Genomic DNA, 27,288 nt, shown 5'->3' with positions numbered 1-27,288 from the left:
TGAAGTATCCTACTCCCAAGACATGCGTCTGCAGATGCAAAGGTGTGGACCCTGTAAAACTTAGAAAATGTATGCCCCTGTGATCTCGTAGCTGCCTTACTTAATTGCAGAACTGATGCCTGATGAAGAATGGCCCAGTAAAGTCTTACAGCCCACACAAAGTAAGCCATAACCCTGAATGGGGGAACACAGGCCTTGACATAAGTCTCCATAATGGCCGATCTAATCCAGCGAGCAATGGTCACCTTAGAGGGGGTCGGACCTCTGCCAGAGCTTACTAGCAGATGACCTATAAGACATCTGTGAGAGAGAAGTTGAGCTGCATAGCTTTGACTACGTCAGATTATGTGAGAACCTCTCAGAGATGAGCGGCAAAGTACCTAAAGGAAGGAGAGCCATCTCCTCATTAAAATGAAAGTAGAATCCCGCTAAGGCCACGGCCCCACTATCCGTATTTGGTCAGTATCCGGTCAGTATTTTTTCTCAGGAGTGGGTGATAAATGCAGAATTGGTGACTTGTTTCTATTATACCTTTTCTCTGATTGTTCCTCACCTGGTTTTGGCTCCCACTGAGAAAAAAATACTGACCGAATACTGATACTGGGGCCGTGGCCTTAGGCGAAAGGAGAAAGCCAAATGCAGTACCACTCAGTGCCAGAAAAGGAGGGAGACAGGAGAGAGCCTCCCTTTGATCCTCGCCTGATGGAAGGGATCACAAAAGAGGAAAAAAATCACTAAAAAGCCAAAATAAAGAGAGTACTGTGATTTGCACCAACGGAGTGGACCGAAGGGTTTCAGGACCCAATAGAGGTCAGATCCCTGGGATAATACGGTGGTCTTGAGCTCACCCTGCTAGGACAGGCAGGCCTGACCCATGGCCTGCAAGTTAAATTCTGCTGAACCAGGATAATCAAGGCAGGAACCTGGCTTTTTGGGAGTCTACCCTAGCTCAATAGAGGCCTGCAAAAATTAAAAAGGTTGATATTGCCAGATGAGCAGTTCCCATAGGCTCTCACGTATAAAAAAAGGTGCCAAGAATGGTCTGAAGCTCAGACCCATGTTGGCTCCAACTGACATTACAAAAAACTAAGGAGGCCTGATGCTAGCAGGCGAGGTATAGACTGCTGGGAGGAGCCAGTTTTCATTTAGGATGTAATTATAATGTCAACCTCCAGGTGGCAGCAGACAAACACATGGTTTCTGTGTCCCCCAATGAAGCGGCCAAGACAATTTATTTTTTAATTGGGTCTCATGAAACATTTTTCACAGTTTGCCTTCTATAACCTCTTTTGTTGTGCTCTTTATTGCAGGCTGCAGAGTGAATTGAAAATAACCGCGCAGCATTAATCACAGCCAGGCATATTATTCTCAGAAGCGCTTCGGCATTTCAGAAAAAATATACCTTGACGATCTGGCCCCGGCCGGCTATTCACAAGTGATTCACAGGTCTCTCAATCGCATATATATAGGGACAGGCCTGTTAATAACCTGTAGCAGCATCAGGAGAAGCCGGTCTCGTCTCCGGCTATGGTCTCTGGCCGGATCTTCAAAGTATATGTTTTTTGAAACACCATAGCGTGTCAGAGAAATATATCTAGCTGCACTCGTGTAGCCAGACTGCGATTCATGCTGAAGGCTTTTTGGGCAGTATGAATCGTCTGACAGTTTTCCTTTGGCCACAGCACCACTATCAGTATTCGGTCAGTATTTTTTCTCAGGAATGGGAGCCAGAACCAGGAGTGGGGGATACATGCAGAATTGGTGACTTGTTTCTATTATACCTTTTCTCTGATTGTTCCTCACCTGATTTTTGCTCCCACTCCTGAGAAAAAACACTGAACAAATACTGATAGTGGGGCCGTGACCTTTAAATGAGAATCCTTCTAACAAAGAGTTTATAGCTGTCATCTTCCTCCTTCTGAGTTGTTCAGCTCATTTAAGACCAAATAAAATTTGAGTTGATCAGGAGAGAAGAAGAATAAAGATAAGAGTTATAAACCCTGAGAACAAGGCAAATTCTCTAATAATAACTTATTCTGCATGGCAGCAATAGACAGACCAACACAGAGGCCTATAGAAGACAAAAATGATTCTTAGCCAAAAATGCATGCATTTGAGTATAAAAGATACTCACACTTAAGGTGTGCTTATGCTTTGTAATCTTTAATCTATAACTCCTTCACAACTCGACTACATTCCATTTTTGCACTTCTTCCCAGAGTCATAACTTTTTTTTTATTTTTCTGTCCACATAGATGTGTAAGAGCTTGTTTTTTTGCAGGATGAATTGTACTTTTGAATGACACCATTCATTTTGCCACATAGTGCACTGGGAAACCTGTCAATATGATTACAGCGATACCAAACATGTCAATTTTTTTATTTTATGGTGAAAAAGAAATCATAAGTTTGCAAAAAAATTATTTTTTGGGTTGTCGCTATTTTCCGAGACCATTTTTCTGTCGACTGAGATGTGTGAGGGTTTACTTATTTTTTGCAGGGTGAGATGACGTTTTTATTTGATAACATTTTGGAATAGATGTGACTTTTTGATCGCTTGTTACAGCATTTTTTTGTCGTATTGCAGCCACCAAAAAAGAAAGTAATTTTGACGTTCTTGAATTTTTTTCGTTTACGGTGTTTATCAATCAGATTTTTATATTTTGATAGATCAGACTTTTCTGAACGCAGCGATAGCACGTGTATTTTTTATTATTATTATTATTATTATTATTATTATTATCTTTAATTTAAGGAGGAAAAATGGGGTGATTTGAACTTTATGTTTTGTTGATACTTTTTATTTCTTTTTTTTACTTTTCTCTGTATTAGTTCCTTTAGGAGACTATAAGCTGTGATCATCTGATCGCTTGTGCTTTATACAGAGATACCACAGCGTTGCTGTATATAGTAAAAATCACGGTCTCCTTTGAAGCCCTGCCACAAGCAGGGAGCTCCAGAATGACGAGCACGGGGGTCTTCAACAGACCCCCTGCTGTGGAAGCAACCCATCAGCATCCCACGATCACGTCATGGGTGCACTGATGGCGCATGGAATGACACGTGCCCATGCCATCGCGTGTTAAATGCCGCTGTCTGAGGCAGGGCCTGGATGTAACACACAGCCATCACCTGCCAAGTATTGCGCCATACATGTAGTGCGGATGTCGTGAAGAGGTTAATCTTTGATGTGCGTTCCAGCTTTTTCAGATATTTTTCTGGATTCTAGATCTGTCATACCTTACATTATTTACTTTAATACATTACTTTTTCATCTGGAAAAATAATCTCGTGTCTTGCTTAGATTCTTTTATAAAGCCACCAATAGAGAACCCGGCTCATGAGCGATTTCGGGGCTTCAACTTTTCCCATTCAAAAGAGATGATGAAGATTTTCCACAAGAAATTTGGCTTGCACCGCTTCCGTACGAACCAGCTGGAAGCCATCAATGCTTCCTTGTGTGGCGAGGATTGCTTCATTCTGATGCCAACAGGTAAGTCTTCTTCTAATGGTAGGAACTGGTGCCTTCATGTATCTTCAGCTGATTTTCTCGTCCAAGTCATTTTGGACATGGAGACCTTGGATCATTGTGGCAGACACACCGTACTCTATTCCCCTCTTGTAGGCACTGAGCTATTAACCCCTTCACCCCTGAGACTGTTTTCACCTTCCTGACAAGGCCACATTTTACAGTTCTGACCAGTGTCACTTTATGTGTTATTAACTCTAGAACTCTTCAACATATCTCAGTGATTTTGAGATTTTGTTTGTGACCCATTGTACTTTGTTAGTGGTAGGTTGATATTTTTTGCGTTTATTTCTGAAAATATTGGAATTTTGGCGGAAACTTCGCAATTTTCAAACTTTTCATTTTTATGCCCTTAAACCAGAAAGTTAGGTCTCACACAATAATTAATAAATAACATTTCCCACTTATCTACTTTACATTTGCATCATTTTTTAAACATTAATTATTTTTTTTGCTAGGAAGTTGGAAGGGTTAAAAGTTAACTAGCAATTTCTATTTTTTTCCTACACACTTTACAAAACCAATTTTTTTAGGGACTTGTAACAGAAAATACCCAAAAGTGGCACTATTTTAAAACTGCACCCCTCAAAATGATAGGAGGAACAACAGGAGTAATTTAAAAATATCAACTTTATTAAATGCAGTTTAAAACCAGAGCACAGTGGACAAGAGATAGACAACATGGTAACATGAAAGATCCCAGGTACAGACCAAAAATCCCACTCAATATAATTAAATGATAAACATTGAAAGTGGTATGAACATGGGGCAGGTAAGAGGGTACAAGCATGCATGTTAAATCAATTTTGCCCTGTATTCCCAGGATAGTAATTGCACCCAAATTTGCCACAACAAGGTTCATTGGAAGTGACCCTTACCCATAATAGCAGGGGAAGTCTGACCCGTGATGTGGAGGCTGAAAGTGCTGCGCCCTAACGCATGTTTCGCGTGTTAGCCGCACGCTTTCTCGAGAGGGTAGGGAGGAATGCTACCTGCCAGTAACCATGTGATTTGATCACGTGGTATTAAGATCCTGCAGGTAACATTCCTCCCCTCCCCTTGAGAAAGCGTGCAGCTGACACGCGAAACATGCGTAGGGGCGCAGCACTTTCAGCCTCCACATCCCGGGTCAGACTTCAATCGCAGCTGCCTGCTTTCTGCAGTGGCTCAGCAATCCTCTGTGCCTGCTATTAGAAAGTATGAATATTCACTCCTCCCCACTCCCATGGGCATGGAGAGGAGTGAATATTCATTCTCTTTATTAGCGGGCACACAGGATAGCTGAGCAGCAGCAGGAAGCCGGCGGCTGCGACTGACAGTGTGCGCTATTAAAGAAAATGAATATTCACTCCTCTCCACTCCCATAGTCCCATCATGGAGAGGCGCGAATATCCCCGCTGCTCATCTCCATGTCTGGGGCGCATGGCAGTGACGTCATGCGCTGATCAGCTGCTGGCAGAACAGGACGTAGCGCTGAAGCAGAGGGAAGGAAGGTGAGTAGAAGTGTTGTGTGCAGTGATGCAGTGTTGTGTGTATACCAGGATTGGGGATGAGGGGGGCCTTGCATACCAGGATTGGGGATAAGGGGAGCCTTGCATACCAGGATCGGGGATGAGGGGGGCCATGCATACCAGGATTGGGGATGATGGGGGCCATGCATACCAAGATTGGGGATGACGGGTGCCATGCATACCAGGATTGGGGATGAGGGGGGCCATGCATTCCTGGATTGGGGATGAGGGGGGCCATGCATTCCTGGATTGGGGATGAGGGGGGCCATGTATTCCTGGATTGGGGATGAGGGGGACCATGCATACCAGGATTGGGGATGAGGGGGGCCATGCATACCAGGATTGTCAAATTTACCAGTAGCTGCTGCATTTCCCACCCTAGGCTTATACTCGAGTCAGTGAGTTTTCCCAGTTTTTTGTAGTAAAATTAGGTGCCTTGGCTTATATTCGTGTCTGCTTATACTCGAGCATATATGGTAATAGATATCTGGTATAAGGGCATAATATTTACCGTATTTTTCGGACTATAAGACACACTTTTTTCCTCCAAAATTTTGGAGGAAAATGGGGGTTGCGTCTTATAGTCCGAATGTTGCTGGGGGATATAGATAGTGTGCTGGGGGAGCGGTTGCGGCGGAGGAGCAGGGCACAGGAGGCAGCAGCCGCCTGCTGCAGCCTACACTGTCCCCGATGCTAAAGAAAATGAATATTCAGTGCTCCCCACGCCCATAGGCGTGAGGAGCACTGAATATTCATGCTCCTTAATAGCGGCACACAGTGTATCAGCAGCGCAGCTCCTGCTGCTGCCGGCGATCGTGTGTGCCCGCTATTAAAGGGCATGAATATTCACCCCCTCTCCACGCCCATGCAGCAGCAGGAGCCGCGCTGCTGCTATGCTGTGTGCCAGCTATTAAGGAGCATGAAGTCACTGATCCCCGCACACACAGTCCCGGAGTGGGGAGCAGTGACTTCCGGCTGAGGATCTCTCCTTGTGAGCCGTGCATGGCAGTGACGTCATGCCCGGCTCACATGTAGACATCAGTGCGGGCAGACAGGATGCAGCGCTGGAGGAGAGAGAAGAAAGGTGAGTAGGAGTGTTTATTTTTTTATGTGCAGCCTGATGGGGATTAGGGAGACAATGCATACTAGGATAAGGATGAGGGGGCCATACATACATACCAGGATAGGGATGAGGGGTGCCATGCATACCAGGATAGGGATGAGGGGTGCCATATATATCAGGATAGGGATGAGGGGTGCCATGCATATCAGGATGGAGGGATGCCATGCATATCAGGATGGGGATGGAAGCCACGTATAATAGAAAGGGGGGGCATATCTACCAGGATGGGGGATATTATCAGAATTGGGGTACATGACCCCTATTCCAGTGTCAGCAGCAGAACCCCTCCCCCTTAACAGTGCATCATGACCACATTTTTTGCTTAAATTTTTTTTGCTATTTTCCTCCGCTAAAACCTAGGTGCGTCTTATGGTCCGTTGCGTCTTATAGTCCGAAAAATACGGTAAGCATTTGAAATTTGTGAATTTTTTGCCAAAATTTCGATATTTTCACTAGTAAACACAAAAAAATATCAACCTAAGTTTACCACTAACAAACTACTGTGTGTCACAAAAAACAGTCTCAAAATCAGTGAGAAGCGTTCCAGGGTTGTTACCACATAAAGTGATAGTGGTCAGAATTGTAAAATTTGACTTGGTCAAGAAGGTGACAACACGCTGGGGCTGAAGGGGTTAAGCATATTAATATGGATGTTTATTGTCTTTGTTTTTATTTTAGAGAATGTTGTATTTCAATTGATAAGGATAAAATCTAAATTATTTTCAGGTGGTGGGAAGAGTTTGTGTTACCAGCTGCCAGGCTGCGTGTCCCCCGGTGTCACCATTGTCATCTCCCCCCTCCGTTCCTTGATAATTGACCAGGTTCAGAAGCTCACCACCTTAGATGTAAGCATTTGGTATTGGTCCTCTGTGTGTCCATCTATGACAGACCTGTTAAAGTGAGTTGTAATAGTAAGGAGCAATTATAACCCAGAAAATGGGCAAATAGGTAGCTAATGCAGACGTAATAATCAGTTTTATTTATGATTTGCACAAAAAGGTGACATTATAGTATATGTTTCCCTGTTTTTGATCATGTCCTTTTCAAGCCAAGCTCCAGAACGATCTTGAAGACGCCTGATATTGCATTTGCACACTGTTACTTAGAGTACATCAGTGCTATTTACAATTTCATTTTGCCCAATAGGTTGTTATTAGTGGTGGAAACGTGATAATCATGGTTCAGAAAATCACTGCTTAAAGTCTTGCAGATGTTTGGGGCCCTCCAATTAAGATTTTCAATCTGTTGCTTTCCACAGAGAATATATGTAGGAAATGTGACTGGGAGCCGCTTATCACCATCTGCTGAAATTAAATGCCAATTTCATTGAGGGGCAGGACATTTTGGCAGAAACCAATCTCATGTCTATAGCTTGTATGGATTTAGCGCCTCAAAATAACACAGAGGAATATACCTGATATTTTGTCATATTATCTGTACATCTAGATTCCAGCCACGTATCTCACAGGAGATAAGACAGATGCAGAAGCTTCCAGCATTTATTTGCAGCTCTCTAAAAAAGATCCAATCATAAAGCTGCTATATGTCACTCCAGAGAAGGTAATAATGTGTATGTTTTGAATTGCCTGTAAAAAGAAAAGAAAAAATAAATGCATATAACTTGATGCTTTTTTGGGGGTGGATTTTACTCTGTGCATTTGGATTTTTTTTAAGTCCTACTGAAAAGCCAATGGGGAAACTCCAAAACTACCAGTCTTGTTTCAGTAATCAATCTTGTGATATACATATTTTTTTTTTTGTCAGGGTGAGGTATGTTGTCTATTTCATTGTCTTTTAGCTTCCCCAAGCTGTCAGTAGCTTGTGCTCAAAATCAGACCGAGCATCAAAATTACCCCAAAACAATGGCGATTTCTAAAAAAAAAAAAGTGTATGAAGTTACATAGGCATAAGCCACTAATGTATAAATACCCTTAGGGCCCTATTCATTATTATATTTGTGCCTTTTTTTGTCTAGCTTCTTGTGTTATTTGCCTTTATTTTCTTGCTCGTTAGTATTCTTTTAATTTGCACCTTATTTTTTTTAAAGTCTATGTTTAATTATTTGCCTGTAGTTGTGTTTTTGTTTTTTAACGTTTGACATTATGGGCACCGTTTGGGACTTCCGAATGTTTTCGGCAGGTACATCAGTTGCGACTTTTGCACAAAATGTACTTCAGTCCACTACCCCCACTGCAGTGATTATATGTATAGCTGAAATTTTGGGTCAGGTTTTGCTACATTTTGATTTTGTGCGAAATTCTTGAACCCCTTTAACTCCATTTTGAAGAATTGGGAGCAAAAAACGCCAACAAGTACCAGAAGATGGGGGAAAAAAAGAGAAGTGACTTAAAAAAAAATGAAAATGATGACTTGGGCCCTTAGTATAATTTATGTATTTACTTAGTATAAGGGTGCCACTAGAATACCACTTTTCTCACATAGATGCCCCTATTGGTGTGAAAAGCCAAAAACAATGTGTAGCTGTAGGTCTGGCTGATCTTGCCATGTACTTGTCCTGCTACAATTCCCCTACACTGGAAATGTAAAGTTGGCCCCAGCTTTTCTTGGATTGATCTTAAGGCTGGCTTTAAAATAAAAAAGGGATATCATGGTGAGACAATGCCCTAAAACTGAATTCCTGTACTAGAAAAACCTATTATTTGCATGATTTGTACTAATGCATTCCTCATCGTCCTAATTGGGTCTGAATCCTGGATTATTTCAGTACAAAAATGTTATATATTTTGTCTGTACAAAAGGTTTGCGCAAGCCCCAGACTTATCACCACAATGGAAAATTTGTATGAGCGTCAGCTGCTGGCAAGATTTGTGATTGATGAGGCTCACTGTGTAAGCCAGGTAAGCTGTTCTGTGCGCTATGACATACCTTGGTAGTAAGTAGGTTGTTCCATTATTAGTCTGTAAAGAAATGAATTATTGTATTTTATTTTGCTCTCTGGACTGCACGATGACTACTGCCGTCACAGGATCGACACTGTAACCAAGAACTCCTGCTCCCAGTTTCTCTCTTTGAGCTGTACACAAATGTAAAATAAAACATCACAATTAAAAAAAAATTAAAAAATGTAAGTTTGAAAATGGCAGAAAGTATAATTCATTTGTAACTAATACATTCAACTGTACAGGAATGCGTGAAAACACTTTAGAAAGGATGTAAAAGCTTAGGGAAGATGTTCTTTTTACCTAATATGTGGTGTGACTAATTTTAATAAAGGAATATCAAGAAAATACTGATAAACACACTGAAACACCTTGTAAAACTTGCAATTTGTTAACACTGGTAATTTTCTTCTTTCTTTTCATGTTGCATTTTTTTTTTTACTTCTAACAGTGGGGCCATGATTTCCGTCCAGACTACAAAAGGCTCAACATGTTGCGGCAAAAATTCCCTTCTGTACCAATGATGGCTCTTACAGCTACTGCAAATCCCCGTGTCCAGAAAGACATTCTCAACCAGCTTAAGATGACCAGACCTCAGATGTAAGAATGGCATGAAGTGGATGCTATGTGTTAGTGTGTGGAAGGAAAGCCTGCCCTGTCCCCTGCTCACTGTTATTATTTAGTTATTAGAATTATATGTTGTAGTAGTATTTTCTTCTAAGCATACTCCATAATATGATATTGGCTAGACCCTCCTGGAAAGCTTTTGGTTGATCACTTTTTGAATGTGGCCTGCCTAACTCTTTAAAGGCTAAGTACACTTTTGCACACACTTGTTTTTCAATTTTATTAGCTTCCCAAATTCAAATTTAAGCAACTTTCTAACTAGTTTTCATTAAAAAATTCTACCCTTTCCCTGCCACAGAATGTCTGTAAATTCTGCATGTAGCTGAGTGCTCAGTAAAAGTGTCACAAATCCATCTGGGTGCCTGCTCATTGTTCTGATGGCTTTGCTGGTCCCTCCTTCCTTTCTCTCTGTGCTACAGGTAGCAGAGAGAAAGTTGCACACAGTTCTCAAGACTGGAGAGGAAAAAAAGCATGCACAGTCTGTGAGGGCAGAGAAACCAGTCTATATAAAAAGTGGAAAGCACTTGAAGAAAAAATAAATTCAGCATTGGAACAATGCTGATATTTGAGCTTTTGAAGAAAACAGTGTACCGTTTAAACATAAAGCTCACATCCAGCCTATATTACTGGGAGAGTAACTCCTCTCAAAAAAAATCTGAAACGTTGAGTATTCTGAAAACTTCATATCTCAGGGGTTAAAAATCAATGGAAAAATGACGTTTGTAGTTTAGTGCAACTACTAGCATGTACAAATATTTTTATCTGTGTCCATAGCCTTTAATTTTGTGTGACCTTAAAGGGGAAATGTCAGAAAGGGTTACGGTACATGTCAGCTGATATCGTTCTTGTCTGTACTTTTGCTGCTTGCAGAGAGCTGCTGTCCAGGATTCAGAACAACTACTATGACCTCAACCATTAGTGCTTTGCAAACGTATTAATTTTTCCTAACCCAATTGAATAATATCTCTATTGATGTATTTATTTATTTTTTCAGATTTTCAATGAGCTTCAACAGAGACAATCTTAAGTATGATGTATTACCAAAAAAACCCAAGAAGGTGGCTTATGACTGTGTGGAATGGATAAAGAAAAATCACCCCAGTGAGTGTCATAGTAACTTTGTCTCCGAACTTCTGTGTCATTACATCATGCTTCCCTTGCTAGGTAAATCTGAGCAGGTTAGGAGAAAATTGTATGCGAGGAAGTTTTAGTTAGATCCCAATGTAAATCTGTGTTCAAATACAGAAACAATGTAAGAAATTGAGAAAGCTGTATCCAGCCTGGGCTTGGAGCAGCTGTAATTTTGAAAATGTTAAATGTTGGTTCAGCTCCTTTAAACTGGTAATAGAATTTGCTATGGAAATGATGACTATTATTTTGTTTCAGAATTTAATTTACATTTGTTGATGTTAATATACAGTCTTTTATGTGTAATGCTTAGTTTTATTTTCCAGATGAATCTGGGATAATTTACTGTCTATCACGACATGAGTGTGACACTACGGCTGAGACCCTGCAGAAGGAGGGCCTGGCCGCTCTGTCCTATCATGCTGGCCTCAGCGACTCTAACAGAGACTACGTACAGCACAAGTGGATCAATCAGGATGACTGTCAGGTAAGTCTGTATCCATTGCAATGAATTAGATCATATAAAGCTCATATCGCACGACTTGTTAAAGGGTTGATTGCGACTTATAGCATTGCTGCTTCCAATAGGTGGCGCTGTAGAATTCAAGTCCTCTTTTTCTCTGAAGAGGCAATTTGCATATCATATAAAGCTAAAATAGGAATTTCCCTTTCTTAACATTTTTTCCCCACTACACAAATAAGTTTTAATTCCTATTGTCTCCTCATTCTTACTTGTGTCTCCTGGCTCTAGGTGATCTGTGCCACTATTGCTTTTGGAATGGGCATTGATAAGCCGGATGTTAGATATGTCATCCATGCTTCTCTGCCAAAGTCTGTGGAAGGATATTACCAGGAGTCTGGAAGAGCTGGGCGAGACGGAGAAATGTCCCACTGCCTCTTGTTCTATAGCTACAGTGATGTAACAAGAATCCGTCGGCTGATTCAGAGTAAGTATGTTATTCTCCGATGGTCATCACATTAATTTGTTTTTACTCAATTCCTTGTTCTTTTTGGGTGCTGCACTGCATGCAATGTAGGGCCCTGCAGAGCGTGGTTTCTGTGATCCTTGTATAGCTACTTTTCAAACAGGCTGACGTTTGCATTTTCTGTTTGGATAACCCTGCTCTATCTTAAAGCTTGGAATAGTCAAAATTTTCTGGACCCCATTATGAAAGAGGAATGTTATTTCACAATATTATTTGATGTTTCAGTAAATTTTATTGAAAACGTAGATCTCGGGTAACTGGTAAATGGTGTCAATAAATCCAGTGTCCATCTTGCATCAGGACTTTTGGGATGTACAGAGTTGGCAAGAAAACGTATAATTACTCTGTACAGATGCATGTACCTGTATTGGGTCCAGAGCGTTGTATGTGACAAATGCTGTTGTCATGATGATTTTCACATTTCATTGCTCCCACATGGCAGCTCTCCTCTTGGTGCTGTAATGACTAGAAACAAGAGGAGTGAGGAGTTGTCACCGTGATAAAGTGTTTTGACATTCAGTGTGGGCATTCGTTTTTTTTCCGACTCTATAACACTGTCTTCCTATGATTGGTCAGAGTCATAGAGGGGAAAAAGCAAATGCTCCCACAGAAGAATCTCTTGTTAACGCCCCTTTGCTTGAAGGGGAAATTGGCATATTGGGCGCCATGAACTTCAAAAACCTATACCTCTGCAATGCAGTGTAGAAAAAAATAATTAATTAACATTTCAGCTCCTTTTTAGAGATATATACAGTTTAAAATGAAAAAAATATTGTAAATTATCCTCTTTACAATTTAATTCCAATTATAACCTGTTTGAAATATACTCTCCTCAACATTGAAATTGAAAGACCAAGAAGGACAAGCAGTGAGGTTATACAAATCTAGGATGTAGCAGGTTTCACTGACATCTGAAAATGATCGCGCTTCCAAGCACCAAGCTTCAGTCTCTGGCATGAGGGAGGGGCATAAAAGACAGATAAAACTATTTTTTAGTGTACCTGCTTGTGTGTTTTGGAATACCGGTGTAAATGTGTATCTGCTTGTGTGTGTTGAAGTGTGGTCAATACCCAGTAGATTTATTTGCTGCAGATGTGCTTGCACCGAGTCCTCTGCATATTTTTGTCTACTTTGTGGATGAGCTTTTATGAAAACTTACCGACACTGCAGAGAAAATTCGCAGCATAATTTTGTAGATAATGTGAGTTTGAAATCCTTGGCATGTTAATTTATGCTGCGAATGTCACCGTGGATTCAGACTTCTGTTAATCTATCTAAATTAGATTTGTTCTGTGATTATATCTATGTGGAGAGCTTAGAGGGGTTGTCCAGGTTTTTCACAAAAGTCTATGGTCACTCTATGTGACTGTAGAATTGTGAATCCTCATAACGCACATTGTAAGTATTCGCCATTGCCAGTGGTGACACTGGGCGGTCATGTGACTGCGATGTGGATACTCCCAGCCACATTCCGACTAGACATGCGCTGCCTCGCTCAATATAAGTGAATTGAGCGAGGCTGTGTACGTCTAGTCGAAATGTGCAAGCTGTGAAAATTCACAAGTCTACAGTCACATACAGTGAATGCAGTGAAAAACCTGGACAACCACTTTAATTCTTTTACCATCTGTTAGTGAATCTTAGTATTGAGGTTAGTGCTAGTACTTAATATGTAAGTATTGAGCTTGGTTCTGTTGGTGAATCTTCATACTGCTGAATTTAGTTGTTAGTATAACAACTACTAACAACCACCAAAAAGAGTGACTTTACTGTGTATGTCCATACATTGTCCACACAGGTTGCCATTAGTTGTGAATAGTTTCGCACTATCCTTGACCGGCATACACTTTAGTACTCCGTGGCAGCCGAGCCAGGACAATGCAAACTTCTTTGACCAGCACTCAAATACCAAAATCCTTGTTGCTTCTTACGATTACAAAGCCGTACCAGGATGCTGCAAGTCTTTTTTTTTTTACTAATCTCTAGTTTCCATTTTTATGTATTATAGATCAGTGAAAATATCTAATTCATATAGTGGCATAAATAGATGTTCATATTTAATTTAAAAAATTGTGCTCAATCTGTTTCTACATAAATTTTTTTGACTTTCCTTTATTTAAGGGATTGTAGTAAGTTTGGATTGTATCCCCTACCCTTAAAATAGGGAATAACTTCCCGATCTCTGGGGATCCGACTGCTGGGACCCCACCGATCCTGAAAACCAGGGCACTGAATAGCCGTGTAAATTAAGTGCTGGTCGATGCGTACTGTAGCTCTGTTCATTTATAATGGAAGTGTCGAAGACAAGTCGAACGCTGCCCTTGGCCATCTCTGGTGGTCGTATAGAGAATGAATGGAGCGGAGGTGCGCATGATCAACCCCATCTCCTGTTGGTTCTCTGGATCGGTGGGGGTCCCAGTACTCGGACCCTTGGCGATCAGAAAATTATCCCATATCCTATGGATAGGGGAAACCCTCCAAATCCCTTTTAATGATGATATATGATCTCAATAATTTTTTTTTAGTTAACTTTAACTGTTATGCTTTTCTATCAGTGGAAAAAGATGGAAACAGTCAGACAAAACAGACACACTTTAATAACTTATACAGCATGGTACATTACTGTGAAAATGTGCTAGAGTGTCGTCGGATGCAACTTCTCGCTTATTTTGGAGAAACTACATTTAATCCGAAGTTTTGTAAGGAACATCCAAGAGTTGCATGTGACAACTGCTGCAGAACAACGGTGAGCGCTTCTATTGCCTCCTTATCATTGTGATTTCTTCCATATAGCCAAAATAATTAAGTGTGACACTCGCTCTTTCGGAAATACTTTATTAAAGAGATTATGTTGTCTTATACAAATGGGGTTTGAGAAGAGAATCCTGAAAATTTGTGAAATTAATACTGATATTAACAATTCTAATAAGCTGCTTTCCTTATATCAGAAAGGATTACGTAAAGAAATTGTAAGGCACCAAAACATCAAGGACAGTTCCATAGTTCATAGGCGAGTTTCAAAAGTCTGGGTCTCGCAGAACCATGTACAGACTGCAATATCTTCTCCTGACCCACCTCTGCTGTCTCATAGGCATATACAAAGCTGCTAAGATTGGGTAAGACCAGATGTTGGCCTTAGGCCACGTTCACACGTTCAGTATTTGGTCAGTATTTTACCACAGTATTTGTAAGCCTCAACCAGGAGTGGGTGATAAATACAGAAGTGGTGATGTGTTTCTATTATACTTTTCCTTTGATTGTTCCACTCCTGGTTTTGGCTTATAAATACTGATGTAAAATACTGAAAGTTTGAATGTGGCCTTAATGTGAGATTAAACATATGGAGGAAAATCAGAAGAGGCTCCTTTCAAGATCATGGAAGTAATATGATTGACTGCTAACTCACCTGACCGCCCCACTCCATGTGGATATTGGGATCTAAGCGGCGGTCAGACAAAAATTGAACTTCTTGCAGCACAGACCTGTGACTTCCCACATTGCAAAAGATAAATTGCCAGACTGCACTGTGTAATAATGAGACAAAAATGGAGGCTACATCAAAAAATATAACATAGAGCTTACAGAGACCCAATATTCACATAAGGAATCTTAACGTACGTGTCACAGTAAATCATGGGATAATTTACCTAAACGGATATGATGATGGATAGTTACAATAAATGTGATTATGTGCAATACAGTTTTGATTCCCGCATTTCAGGAATACAAGTCCAGGGATGTCACAGAGGAGGTGAAGACCATTGTGAGATTTGTCCAGGAGCACTGCACATCTCAAGGAAGAGGGAACAATGCCAAGAATCGGTTGACACTCAACATGATGGTGGATATATATTTAGGTAAGTAATCCTGCAAATGACCTACTATTGACGTGCGAAACAACAGGACAAGGTATAGGTAATGTGTATCCTTTATTTTACCAGGGAGTAAAAGTGCAAAGATCCAGACAGGCATATTTGGAAAAGGAGCAGCATATTCACGCCACAATGCAGAGCGATTATTCCGGAAGCTGGTTCTGGAAAGGATTCTGGATGAGGAGCTATATATTACAGCCAATGACCAGGCTGTAGCGTACATGAAACTAGGAGAGCGCTCTCAAGCGGTGCTGAATGGGTTCTTAAAGGTATTTACATCCTGTATTCTCACTTTGCAGAATTGGGGCATTTGCACTGATTAATTGGTATCAAAAGTAGTGCTCTATTAACAGTTAAAAAAATAAATAAATAACCTGGTCCATAACTCATATGCTGGACCGCCGAGGGTATGTACACACAGTTTTTTAACATGTTTTTTTGAAGCAGATCCGCTTCAAAATCTCAGTGTGAACATGGCATTAAAGAATGATCTGACCATCAACATTCAAGGACATGGTTTAAAATGTTAAAAACAAAAAAGTGCATATAAAGATGCAAGCAATGACTGACTAATTATGGTTCATTATTTCACATGTTGCACAAGTAAAGGTTTGTTTGTCATATATATTTATTTAATATGCATCTGTACCCAGTTTGGCATGTGGGCTAATGCGAGTTATAATTGATGCCCGCTGATATGTAAAAGAAACCTAACTATCGAACTGTGGCTACTGCTTTGATTTGTGAGTAATGAGCCGAACTCCTGTGAGTGGGACCCGGAAATCTGACATCTGGTCCTTGTGACTTTCTACCTCTGACAGGTTCAGTTCCAAGATACGGAGAATGCCAGCAGCCTCAGGAAACAGAAGGTATCTGTTACGGCTGCTACATCCCAGAGGGAGGAAATGGTTAAGAAATGCCAGGCTGAGGTGACTGAGCTCTGTAAACGCCTGGGAAAAATCTTTGGTGTACACTACTTCAATATCTTCAATACAGCCACCATACGTAGGATTGCAGGTAAGTCTTGGTGTAGGCACCTACGTATATGTAACACCCATCCAGGAACAATGTTCATGAATCAGAAACTTTACAGTTTATATATGTCACAATTATATATTAATTTACTGTGTCAGGTCATGAAAAACAAAATTATTTAACTGGAATAATTTAATAAAGTGCTCCTGTGTCTGGTTATCACTGTATAGACTAGTTATGGTGTCCTCTGATGTTACTTTGATTCTCGTTGCGTGTTTTGCCATATTGTGTTCATTGCTCAAAGCCACTTTTTACAGGCTGTTATGTGGAATATCATTAGAGGGGTTTTCTAGAAACCCCCCACCTCAACAAAAAAAAAAAATGCAAAGAACAATCTGACTGTCACTATAATGAGTGCCAAATTCTCCTTTACCTTTATTTTCCTTTTATTACTCTGGATCAGGCCCCTACAGCCATCCTTGGGGCTTGTTATTGTTTACATCCTAAACTTCTTTCCAGCTGTCTCCCTCTGTGCCTCCAGGGGGCAGTGCTTCATCTGTCCCACAATTCTCACACTGCCACCCTTAGTGACTGGCCACTACATGTACAAAGCACCATCCTGAGTCTCCTACACAGTCTGACAATGTATAAATCACTACCCACACATTTTCTTCTCCTGACATTCCTCCCCCCTCACGTTGTATGTTTTAGGCCACGGCCCCACTATCAGTATTTGGTCAGTATTTTTTCTCAGGAGTGGGAGTCAAAACCAGGTGAGGAACAATCAGAGAAAAGGTATAATAGAAACAAGTCACCAATTCTGCATTTATCACCCACTCCTGGTTTTGGCTCCCACTCCTGAGAAAAAATACTGACCATATAGTGATAGTGGGGCCGTGTCCTTATCCTGAGACTCTCCTGCAGTCAGTAATGTTGGACAATGTTACAAGTGCTGACACTGGCACCAGACAGGCTGAGTGACTGCAGGGAAACAATGCGTATATAATGTATTCTAATGTAACCTAGCTCTCTAGAAGCCGAGCACCATCCTCTCTGGCCACAGTAACTAGCTGATAAGATTACTTGTTCTGTGTACAGCTTCCAATGTCCTTTCCCTGGCCTCCATTCATCCTTGGGCACGCACAGCTGGCCTAGAATCACAGCCTTCGCCCACCATGACATCACCATCCTGAGCGGTCTCGCCCACCATGACATCATCATCCTGAGCGGTCTCGTCGCCCACCATGACATCATCATCCTGAGCGGTCTCGTCGCCCACCATGACATCATCATCCTGAGTGGTCTCGCCCACCATGACATCATCATCCTGAGTGGTCTCGCCCACCATGACATCGTCGTCCTGAGCGGTCTCGCCCACCATGATATCTTCATCCTGAGCGGTCTTGCCCACTGTGACATCATCGTCCTGAGCGGTCTCGCCCACCATGAGATCACTGTCCTGTGCAGCCTCGCCCACCATGAGATCACTGTCCTGTGCAGCCTCGCCCACCCTGAGATCACTGTCCTGTGCAGCCTCGCCCACCCTGAGATCACTGTCCTGTGCAGCCTCGCCCACCATGAGATCACTGTCCTGTGCGGCCTCGCCCACCATGAGATCACTGTCCTGTGCAGCCTCGCCCACCCTGAGATCACTGTCCTGTGCGGCCTCGCCCACCCTGAGATCACTGTCCTGTGCGGCCTCGCCCACCATGAGATCACTGTCCTGTGCAGCCTCGCCCACCATGAGATCACTGTCCTGTGCGGCCTCGCCCACCATGAGATCACTGTCCTGTGCGGCCTCGCCCACCATGAGATCACTGTCCTGTGCGGCCTCGCCCACCATGAGATCACTGTCCTGTGCGGCCTCGCCCACCATGAGATCACTGTCCTGTGCGGCCTCGCCCACCATGAGATCACTGTCCTGTGCGGCCTCGCCCACCATGAGATCACTGTCCTGTGCGGCCTCGCCCACCATGAGATCACTGTCCTGTGCGGCCTTGCCCACCATGAGATCACTGTCCTGTGCGGCCTCGCCCACCCTGAGATCACTGTCGTGTGCGGCCTCGCCCACCATGAGGTCACTGTCGTGTGCGGCCTCGCCCACCCTGAGGTCACTGTCGTGTGCGGCCTCGCCCACCCTGAGGTCACTGTCGTGTGCGGCCTCGCCCACCCTGAGATCACTGTCGTGTGCGGCCTCGCCCACCCTGAGATCACTGTCGTGTGCGGCCTCGCCCACCCTGAGATCACTGTCGTGTGCGGCCTCGCCCACCCTGAGATAACTGTCGTGTGCGGCCTCGCCCACCCTGAGATCACTGTCGTGTGCGGCCTCGCCCACCCTGAGATCACTGTCCTGTGCGGCCTCGCCCACCCTGAGATCACTGTCCTGTGCGGCCTCGCCCACCATGAGATCACTGTCGTGTGCGGCCTCGCCCACCCTGAGATCACTGTCCTGTGCGGCCTCGCCCACCATGAGATCACCATCCTGGGGACATTGCAGAGCTGTTCAAAGCACTGACAGGAAATATCTGCTCTCTGTGCTTTAAATATATTGCAGCATGAAGTATGGAGCCATCAGATGTGACAGCTCAGGAACACAGCAGTATATTAACAGCAAGTAAATTAAGTTTGTTCATTTTTGATAGGTTTTACAATGCTTTAATAATCTGTGTGCAAGACAATTAAAAAGCTTCACACAGACAGTAATGCATCTAAAATTGTTAATATATACTCATTATTTTTATCCCTGTCGTTCCTGCATCTCCAAAGACTCCATGCTCATTTTCTGTTTACCTAGGCTGCAGTCAATTACTGGCCTAAGAAATCTGGTGCTATATATCTTTTGAGGCCAGTGATTGACTGCAGCGGTTATATAGGGTATATGTGACGTGATTGCTGCAGCCATAGTAATGATTATTCTTTTCTATGAGAAAGGGGAATACTGGTTTACATCACAACATTGTAAATCTGCCTTGAGCATGACAAGTGCTTCTGATTATGTATGGCACATTTTCTTTCCATTCCTCTATATAGCCCATTTGTTAGAGTAGACTGTAACATAAGAACATACATGGCCATTGCAAGGGCATCTACATAGCGGTAGTATATAATGAACCAGTCAGGATCACTGTGTGTTTTACCATCCATAAATAGTGAAGACAGGGTTAATACCTATATGGTTTTCTGATTACATGACTGATATATTTGGCATTCGAGGAACACCATAAGGTCTGCCGGATTCCATCAAGGTGTGTGTCATTTTACCTGAAAAAATATTGGTGCGTCCTGCACTATAGCTTTCTTTTTTTATTTTTGTAAGGAGCCGCCGGCTCTGATCTGAACATAACTGACAGGGGTAATGGCAATATCTACAGTAGAAGTGCAGCGTTTATTCTGAGGATTTGCCTGATTTGTGTATTTCAGAATCCCTGTCTCCAGAACCCGACGTTTTATTACAAATTGATGGAGTGACAGAAGATAAGCTTGAGAAGTATGGTGCAGAGCTAATAGATGTTCTTCAGAAGTACTCCGAATGGACACTTCCAGGTTTGGTTTGGTCCCCGATATTGATTTATACCAGGTGCTTGTATTTTGTAACTAATTTTTTTTGTGATTTTTTTTTTTTTAACGCTTTTTTCCATAATTTGATTCCCTTGCAGCCGAAGAAATTTCCCAAAAGTCCAGTGGGTCCGCTACCCACACTGCAAGGATTTATGACAGTGAAGATGAAGAGGAAGATAGAAATACAACTTCCTCTTATTTTAACTCCTCTCGGAAGAATAGCACAAAGAGAAAAAACGGGTCATATAATCGTAAAGCTAAGAAACGTAAGACGTGGGGAGATGGGCAGCAATCTCGCTCCAAAAGGTAACTTGTGCTTAGTTCTGTCAGACTTGTTTTTTAATAATGGAGTCATACTTGTTATTTATAGGGTGTTGCTCACAATGTGTGAATTGTAGTGTTTGATATGTTTTTTTTATCCTTTAGCAGTGGTAGCAATGCTTCATACAGGAGGAATAACGCTGCTTCTACTAAAACAGGCAAAGGAAACAATGTAGATTACAGCAGTGGATCGAGACCAGCAGTAAAGAAGCCTGGCTTCATGGCCGTCCCAATGCCCCAGAGCAACCGAACTTTCCTGAAACCTTCCTACAGTTTTCTTTGATATTGACTGTATTTGTGAATATGTTCTTGTTGTTTCTAACAAAGCCTTGTAACATTTTTATTAGGTTTACATAAGTCAATAAATGTTTGAATATCATAAACAATATTTTGGGTATTTTCACACAAGCACAATTTTTTTTTTTTACATTCGAATGTATATATCTACGAATCCATATGTACACACAGTGTATGACAGCGATCCCCTGGTTGCTCTAAGGTATGTGCTTTATACTTTATCTTGGGAACATGTGAGCAGAAATGTGCTTTGTGATATTTTTTGTTTTCACTGGTTTTCTAATATGCAGTGGTAAACTTTTGGATCTTGGGCTGGAGGCTGCAGGAGGTGGTCTGTGTTTGCAGATATATGTTGAGTCCTATAGGCTGCGATTTAAGAGTACAGTACATCTGTTAAGAGATACGGCATTTGCATAATACATGCTTTAGCATATATATCCCTAAGGAATTATGTTACATTTAGATGTATGATACTGTGCAAAAGTTTTAGGCAGGTGTGGAAAAAAAATGCTGCAAACGTGAAATGCGTTTTGAAAAATAGAAGTGTTTATTGTTTATTTTTTTATCAATTAACAAAAAGCAAAGTAGTTGAACAAAGGAAACCTCTAAATCAATATTTGGTGTGACCACAACATGCCTTCAAACCAGCATCAACGCACCCATTCTAGGTACTCTAGCTTAGTTTTTCAAAAAAACTCAACAGAGAGGTTATTCCAAACATCTTAGAGAACTGACCCCAAATCTTCTCCTTCTGTCTCTTCATGTAATCCCAGACAGTCTTGATGATGTTGAGTTCATGGCTATGTGGGGGCCATATCATCACTTCCAGGACTCTTTGTTCTTCTTTAATATGAAGATAGTTGTTAATGACATTTGCTGTATGTTTAGGGTCATTGTCCTGCTGCAGAATAAGCTGGGAGCCAATCAAACGCCTCCCTGATGGTATTGCGTGATGGGTAAGTATCCGCCTGTATTTCTCAGCATTGAGGACACCATTAATCCTGACTAAATCCCCAACTCTATTTGCTTAATTTCAGGCCCCAATTTGCTAGGATTCTCCACCATGCTTCACTGTCGCCTGCAGATACTCATTATTGTTTTGCTCTCAAGTCCTCCGGCGACAAACTACCTTCCATTACAGCCAAATAATTCACATTGGGACTCATTAGTCCAGAGCACTTGCTGCTATTTTTCTGCACCTCAGTTCCTATGTTTTGTGCACAGTTGAATCACTTGCCTTCGACAGTGAAATAAAACTATAGCCTTTGGCTGCAGTTGTTCCATGAAGACCACTTCTTGCTATCCAGAACAGTAGATAGGTGTAGCTGGTTGCTGCTGGTTCTGAGTTGATGACACTGCTGGACGTCTTGCGGTTTCAAAGGCAAGCAAGCATCATGTATCTTTCATCTGCTGCACTAAGTTTTTTTGGCCGACAACTGCATCTATCATCCTCAATGCTGTCCATTTCTTGGTGTCCTAAATGCTAAGAAACACAAGCAGATACTTATCCATCATGCAGAACCATTAGGGAGGTGTTTGGTTCCAGTTTATTTTGCCGCATGACAACGACCCCAAACGTACAGCCAATGTCATCTTTATCATAAGTAAGAACAAGGAGTCCTGGAAGTAATTATATGGTCCTGACAAGGCCCTGATCTCAATCTCAACATCATCAGGTCTGTCTGGGATCACATAAAGAGACCGAGAGATTTCTGCAAACCTACATCCACAGAAGATCTGTGGTTAGTTCTCCAAGATCTTTGGAACAGCCTCCATGCCAAGTTCCTTCAAAACTTGAGTGGTAAATGTACCTAGAAGAATTGGTGCTCAAAGTGTGGTCACACCAAACATTGATTTTAATTTTTTTTCAGTCACTTTGAATTTTTGTTTATTAATAAAAAAATAAAACATTTAAACTTCCATTTTTTAAATCATTCTTACTTTGCAGCATTTTTCCCATACCTGCCAAAACCTTTTGCACAGTACTGTACATGTACTTTATAGCCATCAAATGGCAAAAGTCATTTGTGCCCACATGTCAGCTGCAGTTACTCTAGCTATCTGCAAATTTTTATCTCTGCCATTTCTTCAAAGTATTTCCACCAACACTTGAAGTTATCAGCTATCCACAGCAGGGACCTGTTCTAATCCCAAGAACAGAGGGCACCGAAGGAGAGAGCAGAGGTCAAGCATGTACAACTCCACTCCTTTCATTTTCCATGGGAGTGCTGGTGATAGCCGACCACAGCACTGGGCTGTTTCCAGCAGGCCCATAGGAAGTTAATGTAGCATGCTCGACCTCCGTTCTATTCAGACAGCCTTTCAATTCCCTATTTAGGGTCAGTGTTGGTTGCTTTGTCAATCCCCAGTGATCAGTAAGTTTTCCCCTATCCTACAGATTGTCGATAACTTCAAACTTTGGTACAAATTCCTTAAAATTCCCACAATGAGTATTTGACGTTGCAGCATTTCTGCACCCATTAGCTAGATTAGGTTACTTGCGGGGGTTTTTTTTATTGCATTTTTCAGTGCATATTTTTACATGTGTTTTCGCCTGCGGTTTTTTTTTCCTCCATTTTGTATATCATGTTTTAAATAAAGCTGCTGTGTTTTATACTTCCGGATATTTGACTTTGATAAAACTTTATTGATACAATCATGTGCGAATTACATGTGGTTTTAGTGCATTTTCGTTGGTGAAATGCAATAAAAATGCATATGCAATTTATACATAAGGATTTTCCTTTTCTCATTCAAGTCTATTGAGAAAATCTGCGAGTAAAAGGCATATTGACGTTTCAAGTTTCAGAATTGCACTGCAGGTCAATGTAATGCTGTATAAAAAAAAAACCTAAACAAAAACACAAGTGGGCATGAGATTTAGAGACATATACCATATTATATGCTGCAACTATAATACACTGCATCATTTCCGCAGCAAAAATAAACAGCGTCAAAAATGCACCAAATTCTCATCATGGGAACTTTGCCTTAAGATGCAACTAAAACCAGCTTTATTAGCAACCAGCCAAATGACAACAGTTAATAGACACATTCATGTCTTATCCTTGTGGCAACTTTTTTTCTGTCCTTTAAAATGTAAAAATATTGGCCTGAAAAAAAAAAGGTTACTTACTTTAATCCACTTTATCATGGCTGTATTTTCTTTGAAGATCACCTGCCATGTATCTGACTTGCAGGGACATAATATAGAGCAGAATATTATATGGCAGATTGAGGTGTACATTTATATCTAAATTTATATATACAGTGTTGGGCATAAATAAGTACACCCTGTTTGGCAAGTAAGATTTTAATCAATCTCTCACTAAACACCATAACAATTTCCACATATTTGCCAAGACAGAGTTTCATAGAACATTATTTTAACCTATAACATGAAACAAAGGTTAATATAACTTTCATTACAAGTTTTCAGTTTTACTTAAATTAGTTGATGCAAAAATGAATACACTCCCACATCAAAAACTACTAAATCTAGTATTTTGTATGCCCTCCATGATATTAAAGGGGTTGTCCGGTCTAAAATGATAAGTCTGCAGTCGCTGTGTGTGACTGCAGACTTTTGAATCCTACCGGCACACCGACTGTGCGCTGCGAAGATTCGCCAATTTCTGAGCCGGGAACAGCAGTGATACATGCGATACGTACACTCTCACGCAGGCGTTCCCTCGGTCGGCACCTGCAGCGATCCATAGTCCGGCCAGCTAATTGGTGCAGCCAGGAGAGAGGTGAAGTCCTGGCTGGGCAGGGACAAAAGCACTGTTAAGGAAATACTGGCAGCAGAGATCAAAATGAAGTTCTACGGCTGCAAAAAAAATTGTGCAGGACAGTGTACCGGACTATGCTCTAAACCTGCAGGAGGCGCTGCGGGTCATTAAACAGGTAGACCCCGACAGTGTGCGAGACGAGGACAGATTGCTAACTGAGCAGTTTATTGAGGGGCTCCTGTCTAACGCTCACCGGACACAGCAGGGCATTTTGGCTCTGCAAAACCCTGATCTGGACTTCGCGCAATTTAAAGACCGAGCCATCCGGGTGCTACGAGAACCAACCCCAGGCGGCACTGCATCCATCCGGCGTCCTACTATCACATACCACCAGGAGGTGGCGTCCTTTTCCCCAGCACCTGTGGAGGCTGACGCGCAGACTCTAGACAATGACCCGTCTGCAGACCTACGCCTTCAGGTCCAGGAGCTGACCAAAAGTGTGGCTGCGTTAACCAAAACCGTGCAGGCCATGCAAGTGTCTCCAAAGGAAAGGATCCAGCTGCCTTCTAGTCCAGATGATGTCCCGTGGCTACGACAGAGAAGAATTCCACCGACCAGAGGGAGGAACAGCGATCGCTACGACCAGGACGGACAACCCATCTGCCGCCGCTGTCAAAAGGCGGGGCACTACGCAAGATTCTGTAATTTAAACGAGCAACCTCTGGGGTAGAGGGCCAACTCCCAGGAGTAAGACGACCAGGCCCGCAAAGCTGGTGAGACAAGTACGTGGGAGGACGACCGGTCCTACCTGTCGTGCTTGATGGCATCCCGATGAACGCACTGCTGGACACTGGGTCCCAGGTGACAACGATGCCATATATCCTTTATAAACAATACTGGACTGATTCAGACATTACCCGCCGTCCAGATGAACATCTTAGTATCTATGCCAGCAACGGTCAGCCCTTGCCTCAGGTGGGGTATAAAGAGGTGACCATAAAAGATGGCCGAGTAGAATTGCCATCACAAGGAATGATTATTGTTGATATTGATCGCCGAGAAAGTCATCCTATGATAACTATAGGCACCAATGTGATAGAGAATTGTCTTGGGGAAATTATTCTTTTGTTGCAACAGGTCGCGGAGACTGCCAGTTCCAGTCAGCAGCAAGTTCTGCAGAAGGAGATCCGAGCCCTGATGAAAAGACAACAGGTAGAGATGTCTGGAGGAGAAGTTGGCAGTGTCAGAATGAGTGATCCATTCCCCATTGCAATGCCTCCTAGGAGTGAAATGTTAATATGGTGTCGGGCAGCAATCGGTCTCAGGGGTCAAGATTATCAGGCCCTGGTAGAACCCGTGTACTCTGTTAGTAGGCCCACCATCTTGACAGCCAGGGGGTAGTCGATGTCCGCAAGGGGAGAGTACCAATACGCATCCTGAATTGTGGGGAGAAAGAGGTCCATTTATCCCGGTATGCTACCCTTGCTAAGCTATTCACTGTCAGTAACAACGCAATAAAGACAGTGGAACCCTTGCCTCCATCCAAACCGGTGGAGGATAATGGCTCCAAGGGGCAGATGGAGGATTGGTGTCAGAAGCTGCAAGTGGGCACTGACTCCACCCCTTTGCACCAAAAGCATGGAGTATACCGAGTGGTCCAAGAATATGAGCGAGTCTTCAGCAAACACCCCCTAGATTTTGGGCAGGTGAAAGGGGTCCAACATCATATCCCCACGGGATATCATCCGCCTATTAACCCTTTCGCAACCTTGGGTTTTGTCGTTTTTATTTTTTGGTCAATATGGCCATGTGAAGGCTTACTTTTTGCGGGACGAGTTGTACTTTTCAATGCCATTACTAGTTTTACCATATCGTGTACGGGAAAACGGGGAAAAAAATCCAAGTGCGGTGAAATTGCAAAAAAAAGTGCAATACCACAGTTGTGTTTTATTTTTTTTACCACGTTCACTGAATGCTAAAGCTGACCTACCATTCTTATTCTCCAGGTCATTGCGAGTTCATAGATACCAAACATGTATAGGTTCTTTTTTATTTAAGTGATGAAAAAAAATTCCAACATTTGGTAAAAAAAAAAAAATAGCCCCATTTTCCGAGACCCGTAGCGTCTCCATTTTTCGGGATCTGGGGCTGGGTGAGGGCTTATTTTTTTGCACGCCGGGCTGATGTTTTTATTGATACCATTTTGGGGTAGATCGGATGTTTTGATCGCCCGTTATTGCATTTTATTGCAATTTTGCGGCGACCAAAAACCGTAATTCTGGCGTTTAGAATTTTTTTCTGCCGTTTACCGATCGGATTAATTCTTTTTTTATATTGATAGATCGGGCAATTCTGAACGCGGCGATACCAAATATGTATATGTAGGTTTTTTTTTATTATTATTTTATTTTGAATGGGGCAAAAGGGGGGTGTTTTAAACTTTTATATTTTTTTAATTTTTTTATATTTTTAAAAACTTTTTTTTCTCACTTTTTGCTTGCTTCTATAGTCTCCATAGGAGACTAGAAGCAGCAACTGTTCGATCGCCTCTGCTACATACAGGGGATCAGCAGATCCCCTGAATGCAGCAGAAATGGTCCTGTGCTATGAGCGCCGACCACTAGCTGGCGCTCATAGCGACCAGCTCATGACAACCGCAGGCGTCTGCTGCAGACCCTGGGTTGTCATGCCTGCCCATCGGTGACCCGCGATCACGTGGCGGGGGTCGCC

General features: G+C 42.2%; 1 protein-coding gene across 9 annotated transcripts in view; it reads left to right on the top strand.

Annotated features, from left to right (window-relative positions):
- BLM (BLM RecQ like helicase) overlaps positions 1-20,916 on the top strand; it is a 50,672-nt gene extending 29,756 nt beyond the window's left edge. For 8 of the 9 annotated variants that reach the window (XM_073653516.1, XM_073653517.1, XM_073653518.1 and 5 more), the window contains 15 exons: positions 3,305-3,493; positions 6,890-7,008; positions 7,610-7,723; positions 8,923-9,021; positions 9,515-9,663; positions 10,685-10,791; positions 11,145-11,305; positions 11,570-11,765; positions 14,360-14,550; positions 15,526-15,661; positions 15,746-15,945; positions 16,498-16,693; positions 20,072-20,194; positions 20,308-20,515; positions 20,636-20,916. In XM_073653516.1, the coding sequence (XP_073509617.1) occupies positions 3,305-3,493; positions 6,890-7,008; positions 7,610-7,723; positions 8,923-9,021; positions 9,515-9,663; positions 10,685-10,791; positions 11,145-11,305; positions 11,570-11,765; positions 14,360-14,550; positions 15,526-15,661; positions 15,746-15,945; positions 16,498-16,693; positions 20,072-20,194; positions 20,308-20,515; positions 20,636-20,813 (2,366 nt within the window). In that variant the 3' untranslated portion in view covers positions 20,814-20,916. The remainder of the gene's footprint in view (positions 1-3,304; positions 3,494-6,889; positions 7,009-7,609; positions 7,724-8,922; positions 9,022-9,514; positions 9,664-10,684; positions 10,792-11,144; positions 11,306-11,569; positions 11,766-14,359; positions 14,551-15,525; positions 15,662-15,745; positions 15,946-16,497; positions 16,694-20,071; positions 20,195-20,307; positions 20,516-20,635) is intronic. The other variant, XM_073653514.1, reaches the window with a different exon arrangement.
- Positions 20,917-27,288: the final 6,372 nt, after the last annotated feature.

The sequence above is a fragment of the Phyllobates terribilis genome, unplaced genomic scaffold, assembly GCF_046119375.1.
Source record: "Phyllobates terribilis strain yellow unplaced genomic scaffold, ASM4611937v1 Scaffold_11__3_contigs__length_659146591, whole genome shotgun sequence".
NCBI lineage: Eukaryota > Metazoa > Chordata > Amphibia > Anura > Dendrobatidae > Phyllobates > Phyllobates terribilis.
This window is presented reverse-complemented; position numbering and strand designations above follow the sequence as displayed.